Source organism: Phyllopteryx taeniolatus, chromosome 14 (assembly GCF_024500385.1).
Source record: "Phyllopteryx taeniolatus isolate TA_2022b chromosome 14, UOR_Ptae_1.2, whole genome shotgun sequence".
NCBI lineage: Eukaryota > Metazoa > Chordata > Actinopteri > Syngnathiformes > Syngnathidae > Phyllopteryx > Phyllopteryx taeniolatus.
The window spans coordinates 5,199,608-5,219,873 of record NC_084515.1 but is presented as its reverse complement, the minus strand read 5'-3'; the positions used below and the strand labels follow the sequence as shown (position 1 = coordinate 5,219,873).

The window sequence follows — 20,266 nt, the reverse complement described above, 5'->3', positions numbered from 1 at the left end:
TCAATCAATGTGAGCATCCAGGGGAGCTGACTTGCAGGGCGGTCGCACCATCCCCGGATGAAGAGGCGCATTCATTGGAGGAGGAGGAGAACGAAAGGGGAAGGGGTTGGGAGAAGGAGGACGCGGTGGTGGTAAATCCTAATTTACCGAGACGCCTCATGTGACCAACGGTGACAGTCTCGCCGCTATCCCGGCGTGGAGGACGTGCTTGTTGCCCCCCCCCCCTCCCCTCAGCTCCTCCACTCTTGGCTGGCTTGATGTATGTACGTTCGAGCGGTGGAACCAGCACGCAGTCTTCGTCTTTTTCTTCGTTTTGTCGAGCCCTCGGGTTACTTTCTCGGGTTTCGCCGTCATGGCCTGGAGGGGAGCAAGAACACTCTCCTATTATCACCCCATCCATTACACCAATTAGGATTGAAGTAAGAGGCTCGGGGGAGAAGATAAGGTAATGCTGTTTTTTTGTTGTTGAAACTATCGCCGACCGTGCCTTCTTTTTACGATGGGGGATTTTTTTTTTGTCAAATTGGGGCTCTCCTTGAGTGTACATCGCCACTGCGCTCTTTTTTTTAGGGTAACTTTAAATTCCTCGCGTTATTTTGCTTCTTCGTGTACCATCCCGTCAGTGAGCCAAATGTTCCGGCCACATTTAGCTGACCCAGTCCCGTATTGTTACCGCAGGCCTGGCGACTACACGGAGGCTAAATGCCGCCCCTCCGTTAGCATAGCGAAGCTAACATTAGAACGTTTTCGCTGGTCAAGACGCTCCCTGACATTTGCGGCTAAAAGAAGTCAATAACCTTGACGTTTGTCACTTCGCTTTTCAAGTCATTTATTAGTGCTATTGATGCCACAATGTTACCCCATATAGCCGTTGTATGTAGTGAGGCTGACGTGCGGAGTTCGGGACCAAAAAAAAGTCCGTTATGTTTGTTTAGCTAGTAGCGGTGCGCGTTTTTTCTGGTTTGGGAAGTTCATTTGGATAATTGAGAGAGGTCGGTATAGTAGCCAAAAATGGTACTCAAGTGAGAGTGCTGTTACTTTAGATTAATATGACTCAAGTGCAAATAAAAAGTTCTCCTTCAAATAACTAAAGTAGTCAGTGGAGAGAAAAAAACAAACAAACAAACAATCAAAAAACGACTTAAGAACTTGTGAATCACTTCTGGTTTATAGCAATTAGCTAATTAAAATACTGCCCATAAAAATCACTTTAAAACAATACTTAAAAAAAAAAAATCAGATCGGTATCGGCCGATAATTAGCATTTTATGCTGATCAGGTTTGTCATTCGCCGATCCGATCAATGACGTGATCGGTTATCGTTTTTTTTTAAAACTCTGATCGGTGATCGGGCCCAAAAATCCTGATCGTGTAAAGTCTAATAAACTGTTTTGATCCTTTTAAGCCATTATTTAACTTAAAATTGTCCAAATAATGTCGTCATTCACGAAAGCAGACTGATTATTTTTGTGTTGAATCAAAATAAGACATTTACCAACATCTGCTTCTACTTTGGAAAACAATGATTGTTTTTGCCTGTTTTCTGACATATTATGGACCAAACCAGTCACTGAATCATAAGCAAGTTACAGGAAAGTAATTGTTTAATCCATCCATCCATCCATCCATCCATTTTCTGTACCGCTTTATCCTCACTAGGGTCGTGTACATGCTAGAGCCTATCCCAGCTATCTTCGGGCAAGTGGCGGGGTACACCCCGAACTGGTCGACAGCCAATCGCAGGGCACATATAAACAAACAACCATTCATGCACACATTCACAGCTAAGGGCAATTTAGAGTCATCAGTCAACCTACCATGCATGTTTTTGGGATGTGGGAGGAAACCGGAGTGCCCCGAGAAAACCAACGCAGGCATGCGGAGAACATGCAAACTCCACACCGGCGGGGCTGGGATTTGAACCCCGGTCCTCAGAACTGTTAGGCAAATGTGCTAACCAGTCGTTCACTGTGCCACCATTTATTATTGCAAATAATTGTTGTTTGCAGCCGTAGTATGAATAACCTGTAAATGTTAAACTTGAAGCAGTCTCAGAAGTGTAGAATGTATCAAATTAGTAGTCCTTCCCATTAATCAGTACCAAGTAAGTAGCTTTCTGTTTCAAAAGGTTAGTGAGTAGTAGGGCTCGGACTCTCCCTCCCGATTTACTACTCGTTTTGACAGTAAAAAATGAATCATTACTCCTTGTACTATTCCAAAAATAATAGTTCAACAAATGGAAAAATTTTATTATTTAAAAACTATCTATTGAACCAGAAAGAAAATGGAAAATGAATGAATGACGTTCAAAGGCATAAATGTGCCCTTTGTTGTTGTCCCATTCCTTCTCAGTTTGTGTTCAATATAGACGGCATATTTTGTGCAATTTTGGTCTTAAATTAGATTTTACAATACCTTAATGTTCTCTGAATGTAGTATGTATGTGTTTTAAATGATGAAATGTCTTCAAAGGCTATTTAATAAATGCTTGGTTTTACTTCTGGTCTCCAGTTGAGAACCTCTGCTGAAGATTGTACATGCATCTCCTCCCAAGATAACACTAACATGGTCAAGACTGATATCATAGTCGCTTTAATGGTCAGGCTGACAAGGAAAACACTTTTATGGTGCAGGCTGGACTACAATCTTGTTAAACTGAAGAAGAAGTGAGATTTTGTGTTCAAAACAGTGGGAAGACCATTCTGTTACACAGGTTTGTTTGCAGTCACATGATATCTAGCCTAACTTGCATCTTATTTAACTGAGTCATTTAGTTTGAGGGCTCGAATGACGAGTTAAGGCCATGTGAGGTGGCATTCGCTGAAATGATTTGGCTTGTGGCGGCACGGTGGACGACTGGTTAGAGCGTCTGCCTCACACTTCCGAGGACCGGGGTTCAATCCCCGGCCCTGCCTGTGTGGAGTTTGTGCAATATATACTTCAAGGCCCTTTTTCAGAATGTCACTGTATTTTTTTCATGACCTCAGTCTGTAGTTATGAGTCATATCAGTCAGTGCTTCCAAATTCTAAGATGATCACTTACCTACTTAACTGTTGTAAAGTAAATGAACATCGCATTTTTAGGCGGCACGGTTGACGACTGGTTAGAGCGTCTGCCTCACAGTTCTGAGGACTGGGGTTCAATCCCCGGCCCCGCCTGTGTGGAGTTTGCATGTTCTCCCCGTGCCTGTGTGTTTTCTCCGGGCACTCTGGTTTCTTCCCACATCCCAAAAACATGCATGGTAGGTTAATTGACAACTCTAAATTGCCCGTAGGTGCGAATGGTTGTTTGTATGTGCCCTGTGATTGGCTGGCAACCAGTTCAGGGTGTACCCCGCCTCCTGCCCGATGACAGATATTATTAATTTATAATAATAATAATAATAATAATCTTTCTATACTTTTTCCACACTGCGGATGCATGCACCACGCAGTTGACAAGATGGTGGCGAGCCAAGAGGGATGAGTCTATTAAAGACAAAGAATGTCCAAAGTTTGGGATCATTAATAAAGGAAATAACAAAGTGCATTGTGTCTATTGCAAATCAGAGCTTGTGTACCACAACACCAACAATAAAAATGCAAGGTAATTTGGCAATGTTAGCTAATTTAATTTAGCCTACCACCGCTAGTTAGAACATATTGTAATGCTCTCCCCAGTGGTCAAGGATGTATGCAGCCGCCAGCGCGCTTTTAATCGCTTTATTGAACAAACTAACAATAAAAAGAACAGTGATACATTCGTAGACGAGCTACACCGGTCACAAATGATGCCCAGGCACTTGACGCGTAGACTGCCGAACCTGCGCTAACAACAGCCAACTTCACTCTCATTCGCTGATGCACACATCACTCACTGGGTCAGGTCCTGCCTTTTTAAAGCTACTCACTTTCAAAGTCACAGATACTACAATTTAGAATGTGAGGATGGTGACCCCAAGTGGGCAAAAACAATACCTGCACCTTGTATACATTTTGTATTGGTATTTAATAATGCAATATAATTTTTTCCAGTTGTGAGGTAGATGTTAACCATTCTGAATTGACTGTTTCAGCAAACCGATTATTAAAGGGACACTGTGTAACATTTTTACTGGCCAAAATCAATGTCTGCATATGTTAGAATTGGTTTATTCTGACCTCTGCTAATAATCTGATACATTATCGTAAGCGAAGAATTATAGATTTATTCATACATAAGAGTGGTGACCCAGTGGGCTGCCATCTTGAAACTGAAGTTGCCAGCTTTCTCCTCAACAAGTCAACACTGCCAAAGCACTGTCACATACATATACTGTATGGATATGTTTTTTTGCTAAGTAAGTTGCAAAATAGTGTGAATAATCATAAGCGATACTTTTATATGGTGGCGGAACACCTATGCAATTGTTTTTTTAATGTACAGTATTACAATCATATGGTTGTGGTTATGCTCAAAAGTGGTTTTCCCAGAGGAAGATGGTTAGGAGCCCTCATAAGAACTGGCCCCTCTGAGTCAAACAAATGATCAAATAAAAGTAAAGCCTTTGTTGTTTTGTCTTTTAAATTGAACTGTTTTGTCTGATACTGCTTGTTGCGGATAAACTTCGTGTTCACAGTAAAATATTTTGCAAATAATCATATCTCGAGTCACTGTCAATGTTTACTTCATACGAAACTGGTATGCCATGGTCATGCTGTACCTTCTCAAAAAAATATGCGACCAAATCGTGCTAACGCAGCCAACGGAAAAGGTTGGTCGCAACAGTGCTACTAGTGCGAAAGTTAGTGTAGAACCCCTGCAGGGTCCTCACTCATCCCTGTAATAAAAGACCTTAATCCTCACTGGTTGTATCTGGATGATGTGGCTCTTATGTCACCAGATTTCTTGCGACCATTGAATAACTTTTCCATCAAGTATTAAAAATTAAACATCCCGCTCTGCTTGTCATTCAGGTGATGACCTGGATAGTGCCATGTGAATGACTGAAGACCATGAAGCCCACACACAAGCTGCTGTTCGTCCTGTGCCCCATGCTGGTCCTAGGCTTTATTTACTACTCATCGGGAAAGCTACATCTAAACGTATGGGGCCAGAAGCCACGTAAGTCCGACTTATTCATCACCCCTTTCTCATTGAGACCTGTGTCCATTTTTCATCTGTTTATTTAGTTTGGCATTTCTGTTTTCCACTTGCTGCTCATTGCTCATGATTGTTGTCTGTTTCAGTCTGGTCATGTCTTATTTTATTTCATAATCTTTCTATCAACTCCTTAATGTGTCAGACTGTCAGTTTGTAGCCCAGTGCCATGGATGTTGTGGGGAAAACCTGAGATGAGAGCTCCTTGTGCCTGGCCATCACTGGCTTGTTAAAATCACCAGATCCACTCAAATACATCGTGCAAGAATGATGACATTTTGAGTTTCATGTAACTTCTGAAACCACCAGCAGGAAATGACATATTTAGATTTCCACTTTAAAAGTATACAGTTGTAGCTTGCCAACTACCCAGGTGAAAATGCAGTTCTCAAACACCAGATTCTGAATTTGTTTTCCGCTGAAATGGGCTTCTTGCAGGTTTGGGTTAATCAGTTATGATTCAGAATTATTTCTTTGTAATACCACATATTGCAATTTTGCAAATATAAGAATAAGAATTAATACTTCAGCTCAGCTTCTTCCTTTTGTATTTTCTTCACATTGTCAAATACTTTTTTTATTTTATTTTTTTATGTTTTTTAATTTTTTTTAATTTATTATTTTTTTTTTTTACACGTGAACATAGTTGTAAAAACATTTAGGGTTCTTTGCATTTTGGAAAAATACAGTACATCATTTTTAAAATCATCTCCATTCATGTGGTTGAGCAAAAATCCCAAAGACATTTTAGTTGGTGTAAATTTGGTTTGAGAATTAAAGTTAGTGACTGTTTCCGCTGGCCACAGTTAATTACCTACCACATCATTGCATACACATGTTACATTAGGGTAGTGTTACATGATATTTCTTCTACTTGACTAAGACCACACCGTTATAGTACCTTTTTTTGAATGATTGAAAGATCAGGAACATGCTGGACACTTAAGGCTTAACAAAAAAAAAAAAAAGGCCCAGTGCAGTGGTTCTTAACCTGGGTTCAATTGAACTTCAGGGGTTCGGTGAGTCAGTCTCAGAGGTTGAGCGGAGGTCTGTACTGTATGTTCCTATGTTTTGAATTTGAAACAAGAATCACATTTTATTTTTCCAGTGATGAAGGGTCCAGTGAATGCACGTAGGAAACTCGCGGGGTTCAGTAACTTCAGCGATGTTTAAGAACCACTGCACTACACATTATTTGTTGCAAGGCACCATTCCGCAATGGACCATGCAACAAAGCAGCTTTGTCACAGGTAAAAAAACGTTTTTCCAAAATTAACACTCATCAAAATGTGACAAATATCATAACAGCCTAAAAGCAACAAAACAAACTACGAAACATAGTAAGCAAGTGTGGACCAAAACACAAAATGGCAATAGTAACGTTTCATTATTTGTAATATTGAGTTGAGTTGTATTTCATGTATGTGGAGCTTGGATGATCCTCCCAATGGCCGCTGAAGTGACACATGATGCCAGTTACCACTACATTATTTGATGGCCATTGTGGCTGCTGGTGCAAATTTATTGTTGGACATTTGCGCAACTAAGCGGCCAAATGCCGGCATATAGCCTGTGGTTGAGTTGTGTACGTGCAACAGTAGTCCTGTGTTCAGCCATTCATTTAGTAAATGTGCAAGTTCCCCATTTTCAAAGTTTTTTTTTCTTTCTAGTGTTAACAATAACTCGGGCATTTTCAGAAATTTCCCCGTTATAACTCATTTCTAAAGATTTGTTTTACTCAGCAGAACACTGTTTTCGTAATGTACAGTCATAAAGACACTTTTATCTTGTGCCTATTTTGATTGACATTTTCTTGAAAGAGGTTTTGACTGATAGAGCCTAGTCACATCACTTACGATTTGGCATCCCTGGGAGCTTCCTGAAAGCACCACTGTTGCATACCAGCAGAAGGGGCTACAGGATTTCTCTTGAACCACATAATTGAAATATGGCAGCCTAAATATATTTCTTTTCTTCTTCTCTGGTGTAAGTAACATTCTTCCTTTTTCTTATTGACTCCAAGTTTTCCTACACATTAGGATTTTTTTGGGTTGCAGGTGTAACTACTTTGCCTTAGTTTTAGGATTAATGAGGAATGTTTTCTCCCTTAATTGCTTTACTCCACGTAGCTACATGCAGTATGATGTCAAATTGTTCTCCTGTGCAACACCGGAGACAGATTTTTGTTGCTAAAGATTATTTGTGTACTGTATACCTAGGACTGATGCAGTGGTGTATTTTTTGCTCACCCAATTCCCACTGGTAGTTTTCTGGCTGCTTTTTCAGTTATTAGTCATAAAAATATTGCTACCCTAATAGCATAATTACCAAAGTTATTTTTTAATAAAACCAGAAAAAAAATAATAAATTCAACAAAAAGTGTTGAGTTGCCTTGATTCAGTCGATGTTAGTTGCCATGACCTGGATGACTGAGAATCTCAATCGTACTTATTCAATATTGACTTGAAGTGCCACAGTCAATTCTCACAGGGAAAATGCTCTATATACCTATAGCGGATGATGTCCTGCTCATCAGATTGTTGACATACTCACAGCTTGTTGGAGTTAGTGGATGTTTAATAATTTTTTGATCTTGCTGTGGGCTATGAAAATCCATCTGATCTGTAATCCATACCAATACATTTGCAATGATGTTGGCCTAGTAAGCATACAGTAGTTGGCAGTGATAAAGATGTAATCAGCCAGCTGCTTTATGATGATCAGCCAGATGGTCACGGCTGTACTACGGCTATAGTGCCATGTCTTCTTTTTCTTGTCAAGTAACTGTTTTGTAATTAATGCAGACAGCTTGCCTGTAGATTTTGATTAATACTCAAATTCTCTGGTTAATGATCCATAAGAAGCTTTTTTTAATGTCCTTTTACTAGATGACGGTGACGAACTGGTTAGCACATCTGCCTCACAGTTCTGAGGAACGGGGTACAAATCCTGCCAGTGTGGAGTTTGCATTTTCTCCCCGTGCCTGAATGGGTTTTCTCCGGGTACTCTGGTTTCCTCCCACATCACAAAAACATGCATGGTAGGTTGATTGAAGACTCTAAATTGCCGGTAGGTGTGAGTGTGAATGGTTGTTTATATGTGCCCTGCGATTGGCTGGCGACCAGTTCATGGTGTATCTCGCCTCTCACAAAGATAGCTGGGATAGGCTCCAGCACGCCTGCAACCCTAGTGAGGATAAGCAGTACAGAAGATGGATGGATGGATGGATGGATAGATGTTGTTTGGATCAGTAATTCAGTCTAGTTTTACCAATGCCTCAAGGTTTGCTAACTCAAACAAACTACTGTACTGAATTAAACTAGAATTTTAAAATGTATGTAAACACCTTAATGGTTAAGGGTTAATGTTACAGTGTTAGACTTTACAAAGTTGGATTAACACACGCAGTCTACTTGTTCTGAAATTGTACTGCATGTATACACTGGGATCGTTATCGGAACTAGCTTTCCGTACACGCGACAGTCTCTGTGGTTTCATAGGACCATAACAAAATCTCCCAAGGTTGAACTCTTTGGCCATAATTCCAAAAGATATTTTTGGTGCAAACACAACACTACTCATCAGACAACAAAAAATATATCATACCCTATCTACAGTGAAGAATGGTTGTGGCAGCATCATGCTTTGGAGCTGTTCAGCTAGAACTGGGGCTCATTAGAGCAATACAAAAAAGTGTCAGGAAAAGCCTACTGGAACAGTTGAACTTTATTTGGGGTTAAGCGGAGGCACTTGAAATGCTGCCAGGTGTGTGCTGACTCATCATGAATGTGAATGGTCAAATTTGAACACAGCCACATCCCAGTTAAGAGTTTGTACACAGTTGTGCAAACCATCCATCCATCCATTTTCTGAGCCGCTTCTCCTCACTAGGGTCGCGGGCGTGCTTGGAGCCTATCCCAGCTGTCATCGGGCAGGAGGCGGGGTACACCCTGAACTGGTTGCCAGCCAATCGCAGGGCACATAGAAACTAACAACCATTCGCACTCACAGTCATGCCTACGGGCAATTTAGAGTCTCCAATTAATGCATGTTTTTGGGATGTGGGAGGAAACCGGAGTGCCCGGAGAAAACCCACGCAGGCACGGGGAGAACATGCAAACTCCACACAGGCGGGGACGGGGATTGAACCCCGCACCTCAGAACTGTGAGGCTGACGCTCTAACCAGTCGGCCACCGTGCCGCAGTTGTGCAAACATTTAAGTTATTTTATCTCCCTCTCAAAGATGAAAAAAAAAAAAAAAAAAAATTGCAATTGAGTTTTACAGGTTATAGTTTTCATTAATTGTGTAATTTTTTTTTTGAAATTTACCTTGCACTGTAGTGGTAGCTCAATTTAGTATGTTTATGCAAATGTATTGAATGTCAGAGCAAGCCAATGAGACTGCTGCCATTCATGTGGCATCTACAGTATATGTATATGTATGTTCAGTATATGTGTGTGTGTATTAATGTGTATCTATCTATCTGTCTGTCTGTCTGTCTGTGTATCTATCTATCTATCTATCTATCTATGTGTGTATTTATATGTATATTTATGCGTGTGTGTGTGTGTATATATATAATATGTACAGGAAGTCCTCGAGTTACGACACACTCGACCTACCGCCGTGCCTCGTCCGCCATTTTGTCCCAGCACCATAGTGTTTCTGCTTAGCTAGTGCATCGTGCTTGTCTGTGTTTGTGCGCCGGGAGTATCTTTGCCTTTTTTGCCCTCCTTTTTTCACACTCTCGGCAGTATTGGTAAGTACAGCATCTTATTTTTTTATTTTAATGTATTTTAGTTTCTTTATACGAAGTGCTAACCTTTCCTGCTACGGTCACCTGTCTGTGGTCGTGAGACGCAGGGGTTAACTCCATTCTCTCGTTGCACAGCTGAGCTGGGTGGCGGCAACAATAAAGGCACGAAGCACCGATTTGCTGCTTTAATGGCTTTATTAGCTCCTCTGCACATTCAATGTCAACGGGTCCTCCGCTAATCGCTACTCTTCCCCGGTCGCCGTCACTACACTTGCTACTGTACACACTCGCACCGGCGCGCACTCCGTCCTCCTTCGCATTCCCGCCGGACGACACCTGTGCAGTCCTGTCTCACTCACACATCGACGCAAACGCCCACACACACTGAGCTTGCTGTCACAATCACGTGGGACAATACCCGTAACCGAAGTATTTTGCCATAAATTTCGACTTTAACGGTGGAATCCGACTTACGCGAAATTCGTGTTATGTCGCCAGCGTAGGAACGGAACTCGTTCGTAAATCGAGGACTTTCTGTATAGGTATTTCTTTCATGGCCCCCACCCCAAGAGTCCTCCTTGGTTAGTGCTCTTAGTTGATGTTGACAAGTGGTTTTGGCTGACAGGCAAAAGTTTGTTTGTATCATGAATTCAGGTCTGAAATCATATTCAAGCTGTTGCAAAGCGTACGGAAATTAATTAAGCAAAGATTGTTGAGTCATTGTTAAAACCGGTGTTAACTATTGCAGTGTTACAGGACTGGAAGTATGTAATACAGACAATTACCATTGTGGTCTACTATTAACTGTCAAACCCTTTCTTTACATTATCCCCTTTCCAAGTTTGTTTTGAGTCCACGCCATCTGGTGTTATGTTAAATATTCAGTTTATAAGTGTATGTGCATATACCACTCGCAAAAAGTTAGGAATATTCGGCTTTTGGGTATAATTTGAGGATGAACGTAAAATGCACTACAACATTTACAGGTGGCATATATGGCTTGTGTGTGGCAGCGTTATTGCCACTGTGCATGTCAAACAAAAGTCTACCGTAGACCGTAAACAAGTGAATCCAGCTTCTCTGATGAATTAAAATATAGATGCATCCTTTTGAGTGACTATTACCTCATTGTTTTTCCGATGGGATTTTCCTTTTGTCATTTTGTAGTGCTTACAAGGCAGTAAGGTTGGTAGATAGCTAGGAACTTACTGTAATTTACCCCTGATACCCAGTTTGGTTTTCTCCAGGGATTGTCTTCCTTTATCTTATAGTGCTGTGGTAGTCGTCTTCAGATCCAACAGTAACAGAGCTAGAGGTTGATCAATTAGAGGAATTTGATCTCCTAAAAATGGCCATTTTGGGCTTTTTTGATAACTGTTTAACATATATACATTATACTGTATGTATATTGTTTAAACATTACTTTGCTACGAACAATTATATGCCATGTAATTTCTGCATATACTGTATTTTTGTGCTAGTGCTATATATACAAGTGGGTTCAGAAGTATTTGGACTATGACATTTTTTTAAATGATTTTTCCCTTTATACACCATCACAGTTCGATGTGTATTGTACTCACAGCTTCAATTTAAGACATTCCTGTAAAATAGTCAGTTCAACTGTAGTACTGTCTGCATCTTGTGTGTACGGTAGATGTGCGGTGTTCAATCACTTGGCATGCAGGCGTGAGTTGCCAGCCGTGTACGCTCGGTGTGCAGCGAGACTCCTCCATTAAGGCGCACCCTGATGAAGAAAAAAAAAACATTCTCACTGTTCCTACATGCCTCTCTTGTGAATCTGTTTTAGTGCATAGATCTGTGGTGTGTTAATGCATAAGAAAAACCTGAATGGCAATAGTTGCTCACAGGTCTACAGCGGTAATTGTTTTGTCAGTATTTTAACCCCCTTTTGTTTTCAGAGCTTGATGCTGAAGTGACAGCTGTAATCCTCACTAACGGCAATGAAGTGAAAAGAATTGCAGGTAGTGGGCCTGGGACTGCCCATTTAAACTGGGTGACTGTCCACCTATGGGCTGCTAGGTGGTGGTGGTTGATTTTCATGGAATATAAATCACTGCTAACTGAACACCTAAAGCTTTGTCTTTCACTTTCATCTATCTTTCTTTTTCTTACCTAAAGTGTTTGTGTTCATTCCATCTTCACGAGTGACTGAACATAAATCTGATATAATATCCTAAGCACAGTGAGTGTGCTTTGGGATTTAATGCTGTTTCCATTTCATCCAACTTTTGAATAAATCATGGGGCATTGACAATTCAGCCTCCTGGGAATAAATCTACTAATCCATATTTCTCCTTCCTGTGCGCTTGGTTGGTTCCCTTAGCTTTATTTTCAAGTCAAATTCTTCTGACAAAGACTGGCCTCGAATGCTGCTAACCAAACCTTTTGTGTTTCAGAGCTGGAAACGGATATCTCCGTGGGACGAATAGTAGGCTCAGGTACATCTGCAGCTCTACCAAGTGAACCGAAAGAAGGAGGATGAGCTCCTTCTTTCGCCCCCCCATTTAATGAACCAATGAAAGAACCTTCATTGAAAAATTCAGTTGCATCCCCTTCTAAAATGCTAGCAAACCTGGCAGGAATTAGCCACTCACACACACCAAAACGTTTAAAAATACAAACATGCCAACATTAGACATTTTTTGCCGATATTTTATGAAATTATGAATTTGATCCAAATAGTCGAAATCTGCTGTGGTGTGCGTCTCTTCCCCACACGAGTTGCATTGTAATGAAACACTGCCCTCTGCTGTCTTGGCTACAAAGCTGTAAAATGCAGTCTGCTAAATGATTGTTTATTCAGTACATTGTGTTACAATTGTACTTCATTTGTACAACTCCACAGCTTTTACTTTTCTCAATGTAATGTCTGGGGACTTGACCCTGTCCACACACTCACTCTTGTCATCCTGGCTGCTTTGGTAGAAGTCCTCATCCTCCAGGGCAGTGCTTGGATCCTTCCTTAATGAGCTGTCATGCATTCCCATTTTGCTTGTCTTTATCTTTCTCCTTCAGCTTCTCTGTGAAGACGAGCTCCACAACCACAGGCGTAATACTCTGCTCTTTCTACTTCCCACTAATGCTTATCTTGTTAAAGCAGTATGCTATAGAACTCTAAGCGTCACAAGAAAGTATAGTATTGTAGTATGTCTGTTTAGAATGATATGATTGCACATTATTTGTATCCCACCGAAGGAACCCAGGGGATTCATTTGTTTCAGTTGTCTGTCAATGTTCTCAGTCACCACACCACACACGCAAAACACCGGTCACAGTTTTACTTGTGTGATTGTAACAGTACTTGAAATTATTAAGATTTTGATTACATTTGAAGACTAACAGTTTTGTTTGAGCTGACACTCATAGAACCTGATTTTTGAACTATTTTTGTGACACAAGTGGTATCGAAACGGGACAATGCCCGGTGGGATACATTGTGGTATATAAGGCTCCTCGGGCACTGAGCAATGTGGCCGAACCCAGCTGAACTGTCGCGCAATATGTGGGATTTGGCAACTAGTTTTCATGAGTGGCTGACCATTGGCCATTAGTTTTGGTGCAGTTCAAAATTTGAATCGCATGTGAACAGTGATGTAACGGCCTATAAAAAAAAAATGCAATGTCATCATATCACAAGAGCTTTATGAAGAAAAATGTGTTTCCGGGTATATGCAAAATTCAACTGACCGCCGCTAAGCCGTATTAATAAGGTCTATCTCGTGTGTGTGTGTGTGTGGAGAGGTTAAAAATAATACTCAACTATAGTTATGTTTCATGAATGCAACAAAAAGTAAGTTTTTAGGTAGAAGTGACATCCAGCCTCCTGCAGCCAAGCTGTAAGAATATACAGTATGTTGTTTTACAATAATACTTATATTTAGAATTTCATACGTACCTGTGGATGGAAAAAGTGCAGCGTGGAGATATTCTTTTGCTGAAATGCTTGAGTGCAGTCAATGAATGGAACCAACATCCATCAATCCATCTATTTATTTATTTATTTATTTTTTTAAAACCGGTTATCCTCACGAGGGTCGTAGGTGTGCTGGTGCCAATCTCAGCTGTCTTCGGGCGAGAGGCAGAGTACACTCTGAACAGGTAGCCAGCCAGTTGCAGATGGAACCAACAGTAGTGTAATATCCACACTTTTTGTTTCTTGCACGTTTTCACTCTTTGTATGATTATAATATAGCTAAAGCGTCCAGTGCAATATGCTCCTTCATGACCAATCGCGCCTTGTTTTTGATTCAATTAATAAAAAAAAAAAAGTACAGTTAATGTGGCGCTTCAAAATGTTTGTTTGTTTTTACGTTGCAGCTATATGCGCAAGGGTCTTTGGCCTAGTGTGCGGCAGGGAGTCGCTGACTATTTAAAAAAAAAAAAAATGTTTTCCCTCCCGTCATTGTCCAGTTCAGTCGCTTTCGGCCACGTCACCTTGTTTGTAGCGGGCTTTAGACATTGCCTCTGTAGTTAATGTACAGTATCTTTTTCTCATCACATCATTAAAAAAAGGGTGTCCAGAAAATGTACACACACTTAAACACTGTTTAACTTTGATTGTCTTTGTCAATTGGAAATAGTAATGGCAGGTAGACTAAACTTTGAACAAATGGAATTTATCCTCAAATTATTTTGGAAGTTTATAAATGCAGTTGAAGTACACAGTTTGGAAGGTAGTTTCCATATGATTTGACCATCCCTGAAATTGGAAATAACTGAAAAGGGTATCAACTTGAATTGTAATAATCTCTGAACATTCTGTTGCATTTTGAAAATGAGATGTACAGTATTTTAATACTTCAGTCTGAATGTATTTTTTTTGGGACACCCTTGTATTTACAACATTGGTTTCTGTTTCTCTGTCTTCTAATTGACTTTGCCCACAACACCATAGTAGACACCTACTGGCTGCCACTTTGGTTGTCCATAGGTGATCGCTAACTCTTTTTCCCTCTCACTTTATTTTTAGACTCAACAGATTGTTTTGGCTGGCTTCTCCCTAACCTTGCTTGTTTGTCTCAATCCCTTAATTCCAGTGCTTTTGTGTAAAACAGTGTTTGTCTCCAACTACAACAAGTGCTGGTAGACAATGTGTACCGTCACAGTTGAACCAGTGCTAATTAACCAAATATGTTACTGTATCAGTCTCACGCTAATAAAAGCTAATTTTCCGTCTTTTTGTCTTTCTCTTCCAGTGTATGACAAGCAGGGCTTTTTGCTGCAGTTAGACACAAAATTGTGAGTACCACTTTTTCACTGTCAATGAATAAACTGTAACGAATTAAACAGTTTTTAATTAAATAAATAAGCACATTTAAACCTGGTGGTATATGCACAAATTTATCTTTCCAAGCAGTAAATATTTTTAAACAATGCATGATATGGGTTTATATTGCATCTTTATTTATTGAGTGGCTGTAAAAGTGTCATTGTTTGTCACATAGACACTGTCATTTGATATGCCTCAATAGGTTTAACACCCAATCTCTACATTGCAATGAGCACACAAGCTATAATCGTAAGCGGTTACCACCATGGCTCTTCGAGACCATATCTGTCAACACTATCCACGTAGTGAAAACACTTTATCAAGTAGGCTCATTATGTGTTAGTCATTGTCATTATCAATAGGAGCTGCATATGTCTCCATAGAGTGTATAATGGAGGTGTATGTTTACCAAGTTGATTATGCACCTTCAAGTCTGTTTTTTGCACAGAGGATTTGTAGCTTTTTATCCGAAGACATCTGCCGACTATGGCATGTCGGGCCCCCTCTCTTCTCCCTGTTTATTTGGACAGGATTCACAGAATACATCGTTATGATTCTGCTGCTAATCTGGAGGTTTTAGTTTTAGCACTGCCATTATGATTATTTTTACAAGGCTTCTCTGCTTTGTCTTGCCACACGTGTGACAAGCTGACCCGTTGGCGAATTCTTTCAACTTCCTAAGCATCACTCAAGTGTTTTGTTTGGTTTTGAGGGTTGAAAATGTGTCACTATAATTAATAATGGTTGATCACTGTAGGAGTGATGAATCTTTGCTTCTGCTCTTTTTATTTACAGGCCACCGGAGTTGGCATACAAGTATGGCAATCTCAGCGAAGGCGTGTGCAAGCCAGGATATGCAGCAGCCAAAATGACAACGATCTATCCAAAGTGAGAGGGATTGTGTTTTTCATTTACATACAGTTTCAATTTATTTTATCCAATCGAAAATTGTAGACTGTTACAAATGTTTAACAACTCTGATTAAAATTTAAAGAACCCGGCAAATAAACAGTTATAATTGAATGTCACTAAAGTGAAAACTATAAAATTAGTATTCATGCGTACCATGATGTATAATGTCACTTGTTGCCAACTGCGCCTGAAGGGTTTTGGGAGAAACCCCCACATTCCTTTGCAATCTTCCCCAGTTTCAGTCATGGTTCTATGATCTTGTTCCCAACCACAGAACTTTACTGGTGTCCTCACGGTCCTCCTTTGACACAAAAGAACCTTTGTAATTTTAATACAAGGTCCCCCATCTTTTTCCTATCAAATCCTGGATCTTCACAGACTTTCTCTGTGAACTACACCAACCAACTTCCTGTCTATCGTACCATGACTCATCACCCGCTTCCTTGTACCCTACCCACACAGTCTAGAAAATCCTCTACAGCTTTCTGTGATGTCAGTGGGCTCCTTTCATTTCTTGGCGGCCTTATTTGTCGCCCATCACAGTTCAATCTATAGGACATTGTCTTGTTTGAATTCTTGGCGCTAGTCTAATAAATGGCATGTTTTCTAGTTCGTCGATCTTCACGCCAATGCATGACCTACAGGAGCAATTTCCAAGGCGCCATATTGATCAGTTTCATGGTTTCAATGTTTTTCACTGGAATAATATCACTATTTTAGTTTACCAACACATTTCAACACGGCTTACCTACGCATAGTTTCGCTTCGGCATTTGCAAAAAATCTCGTCTGTATTGTTTTTGTGCTCAGGCAAAATTTATTTGACTATTACTTTGACATCTGGTGGAATTGTGCCATTGACCCCTTCAGATGCAATGCTGACTGTAAATGATAGCTTGGCTTAACAAGACAGACAAAGCAGAATTGTGTTAACAATGTCCTTCCTGGTAATGACTTCCTCCAATCAGCCGCATGTGTCACATCAAAGTTCTGTACAACACAGAACCCCCAATGGGAGCTCATTGATTACGACAGCATTCAAGTGATCTACACCCAGGTCAATGAGCACAATTAGTCCAAACCCACACATTGTCTGCATCTGCATGCAGAATTGTGCGTAGATCAACATAAATCTTTGCATTTTGATGAACGTATTATTTGAAAGGTAGAAACATAATGACCAATTAAAAGTTGTTTTTTGGGGGGGGATGGGGATTAATGTAAATGTTCCAGTGTGGTGAATAGTTCAGCTGTTAGGAAAAAAAAACCCCAAAAAACATAACCTCTAATAGGCAGGTCCATGGCTTCTCTGTCTAATCTTCTTTTGTTTCCTCCATTTTTGTCTTCTGACGCTCATGCCCTCTTAAATCCAATTAATTTTCCACACCTGCCCCTTCTTTCAGTTTTTTCACAAACTGTTTGGACCGGAGACCTTAATCAAGTATTGCCAGTAAACTTGAAGTGGCACGGTTATGAAAATATTGCCAGTGAGAGATGGCTTCTGCAAAGGAAATGAAGACAATGTGTTGTAGCCTCTTGGCTGTTTTGAGAGCCCTCACTTTTAAACAACAAGCAGCGCCCCCGTCTCTGCTTGTCAGTGACAGACCGTTTGGTCTGGTCTAAGTGATTTACACAGGTCCCGTTTTATTTAGAGGTCTGTGGGTTCATTAAACCTCATTTGTTGTACTATGACAAAATTCTCACATGAATGTGCTGCCGTCTGCAGACGTCAAGAGCGCCGCTGCTTGTCCTCTCCAAGTCGACCTCTCAGGGTTGCATGCTTTGAAGCCGGAGCATAATGAAGTTATCTAAAGACGGATTAGGGTGCATGGAAAAGAGACTTTGTAGAAGTTACGAGGCCTTTGCCTAATTTCTGCCATGTTTGGTCATTACTGCTGCTGAGCTCCACATAGTTCTTGTGAACCCCAGTGTTCTCACAACAAGCTATCCAAATTTAGATTCCTGTTAGAAAAGCCATCTCTAATCTTTTACGGAATATTATACACATGCAAATGGGGTTCATTTGAGTAAATTCATATATTTGTCTGAATATATTATACGTTTGACTGCTGAAAACGTGACTGAGAACTGCTTAGTACTCAATGGTTGAGCTATAAGTAGCGCTTAACTTTCTCACCGTTTGTGTTCCAGATTTTTTAAATTAATTTTTTGGTTGGGGGGGCAAAATGGCTGCGCGGTGATGTAATTAGGCGACTGGGATGAATTGCCTCTCTCCTCCACTATATAAGAACTTGAGCAAAACACATGGTGGCTGCTAGTTTGACAAATCTGATAAATTGACAAAATGTTTGCCGTGTTTATTGATAGCACAATTTATGTCGCTAACATATGCTAGACCAGGGTTCTGCAACCTTGCGGCTCCAGAGCCGCGTGTGACTCTTTCATCCTTCTGCTGTGACTGTCTGTGACTTTGGAATATAAAAGTGTTAATTTTTTTTTCAGTTAATTCATTTTTCAAACATAATTCTTAAATTTGAATATTTTGGTGCTCTTGTAATATTAAAATAAAACTTGGTGTATGGTGTAAATAACCAAAAATGTCTTCATGAAAACGGCGGTAAAAAGTTTGGGGAAGGCTGCCTTTATATAAAAATAAAAAAAAAACAACTTTATAAATGCACGTCCACAGCATTTGTGAATGGAGAGAATGGCTTGATTATTCACATGTTAAAGCCTCATTTTATATACTTGGCAATTTTTTTCTTAATCATTCAAATTTGACAGGATTGTTAACAACACTTCCCTGTGGTGTGTCAAATTTAGAAGACATACTTGTTTTCACCTTACATGACTCATACTAGATTAGGATTCATGATTTTATTTATTTGTTTGGGTTTTTTTTAATTGAAAAGCGTAACGCAAGAACAAAGTAGAGGTTCATTGGCTTATTGAACCGTACATTGCCTCACGACAACTCATAATCTCGCACATACGTGTGTTTGAGCTATACTCCCTACAATGTCCGGGCATGCTTCTGATGAGAAGACAGAGGGTTTTCTGGGGGATTTCATCCCTCCTGTATCAGCTCATCAGTCAGATGGACAGTCTGGTTTCTTTCTGACAGTTTTGGCAGAATCATACACTACTGCAGAGATATTTGTAGGACTCCATCAGTGTTCCTTGTGTTTCTACCACAAAAAATGCAAAACTAGCCAGAAATTTATAAAAGTATATACTTTGTAAATCTAATTTAGACCTCTTCTGTACGGCTGAAGGAAAGCATTTGAGTGCAATCCGTGCCAAAAGCTGAAAAGAGATTCAGTGATTTGAGTGTCTTCCTCTTCTGTTTTCCCCACACCAGCAGTAGGTCAAATAAACACACATCCATCCTGCAGTTCCAATGAAAGAGGTCACCCATATCTCGGCACTCTTTTCGGGCGTGACTTTCAGGAAATGGCTTCCTTTGATTATCCAGCATCAATTTGTCATAGAGGGACAAATACGGACACACAAGATAAGGGAGAAGTGATTCTGGAATTTACAGCTCGCGTAGTTGATTAAAAACAGCGGCCACAAGTATCTGCTTTGTTTTACAATTATTTGCTTGCTTTCATTGTGCTCTCACTCTTCAGACAAGTGTGTTTGGTTTCGTTCATGTTAGAAGAAATTATCCAGATAGAATGTTTCTTTACGCAATAGGTTTAAGTTCATCTGAGCAAATAAACTCTTCTCCTGTCCTTTCCCTCCCTCCCTTGTCTCACTAAAGGTTCAGGAAAGCAGCGCCCATGTTTCTTGACCAAAACTTCAAACGTCTCGCAAAAGTCAGCAATTACTTGCCTCCGTTTGGATTCAAAACACAAGGTAAGAAATATTCATTGTTTTTGAGCTCCTTTAATCTTTTTTGTGTAGTTCATGAATAGTTTGTTCTCAAAGCCGGTCCCCGATGATGATGAAATCATGCCCCTTTAGTGTTGGTGCTGCTGTTTATTTTTCTAACCATGTCAGTGAGATCGGTAAATTTAACTATGCTTCACATTCAAAAGAAGAGTTGACCTCATCCGCTGCCTATCTAGAAACAGATTCAGGTTTGATAATGAAACTGAAATACATAAAACAACCCAGATACAAACCACTTTACAATGACATCTGACCATAGGAGACATTTTATACAGGCTTCAATGATGTACTGTACTTCTAAGCATTGTTACAATGAATGTTATCTTT

The 20,266-nt window shown here is 40.2% G+C and overlaps 1 protein-coding gene across 3 annotated transcripts in view; it reads left to right on the top strand.

Moving 5' to 3' along the window:
• The first annotated feature begins 101 nt into the window (after positions 1-101).
• The window catches only part of st3gal3b (ST3 beta-galactoside alpha-2,3-sialyltransferase 3b), a 47,624-nt gene continuing 27,459 nt past the window's right edge, over positions 102-20,266 (top strand). The window contains exons 1-7 of one of the 3 annotated variants that reach the window (XM_061798123.1): positions 102-445; positions 4,936-5,083; positions 11,800-11,862; positions 12,298-12,339; positions 15,097-15,139; positions 15,966-16,058; positions 19,809-19,903. In XM_061798123.1, coding sequence (XP_061654107.1) covers positions 4,975-5,083; positions 11,800-11,862; positions 12,298-12,339; positions 15,097-15,139; positions 15,966-16,058; positions 19,809-19,903 — 445 coding nt within the window. In that variant the 5' untranslated portion in view covers positions 102-445; positions 4,936-4,974. The remainder of the gene's footprint in view (positions 446-4,935; positions 5,084-11,799; positions 11,863-12,297; positions 12,340-15,096; positions 15,140-15,965; positions 16,059-19,808; positions 19,904-20,266) is intronic. The other 2 variants (XM_061798124.1, XM_061798125.1) reach the window with 2 other exon arrangements.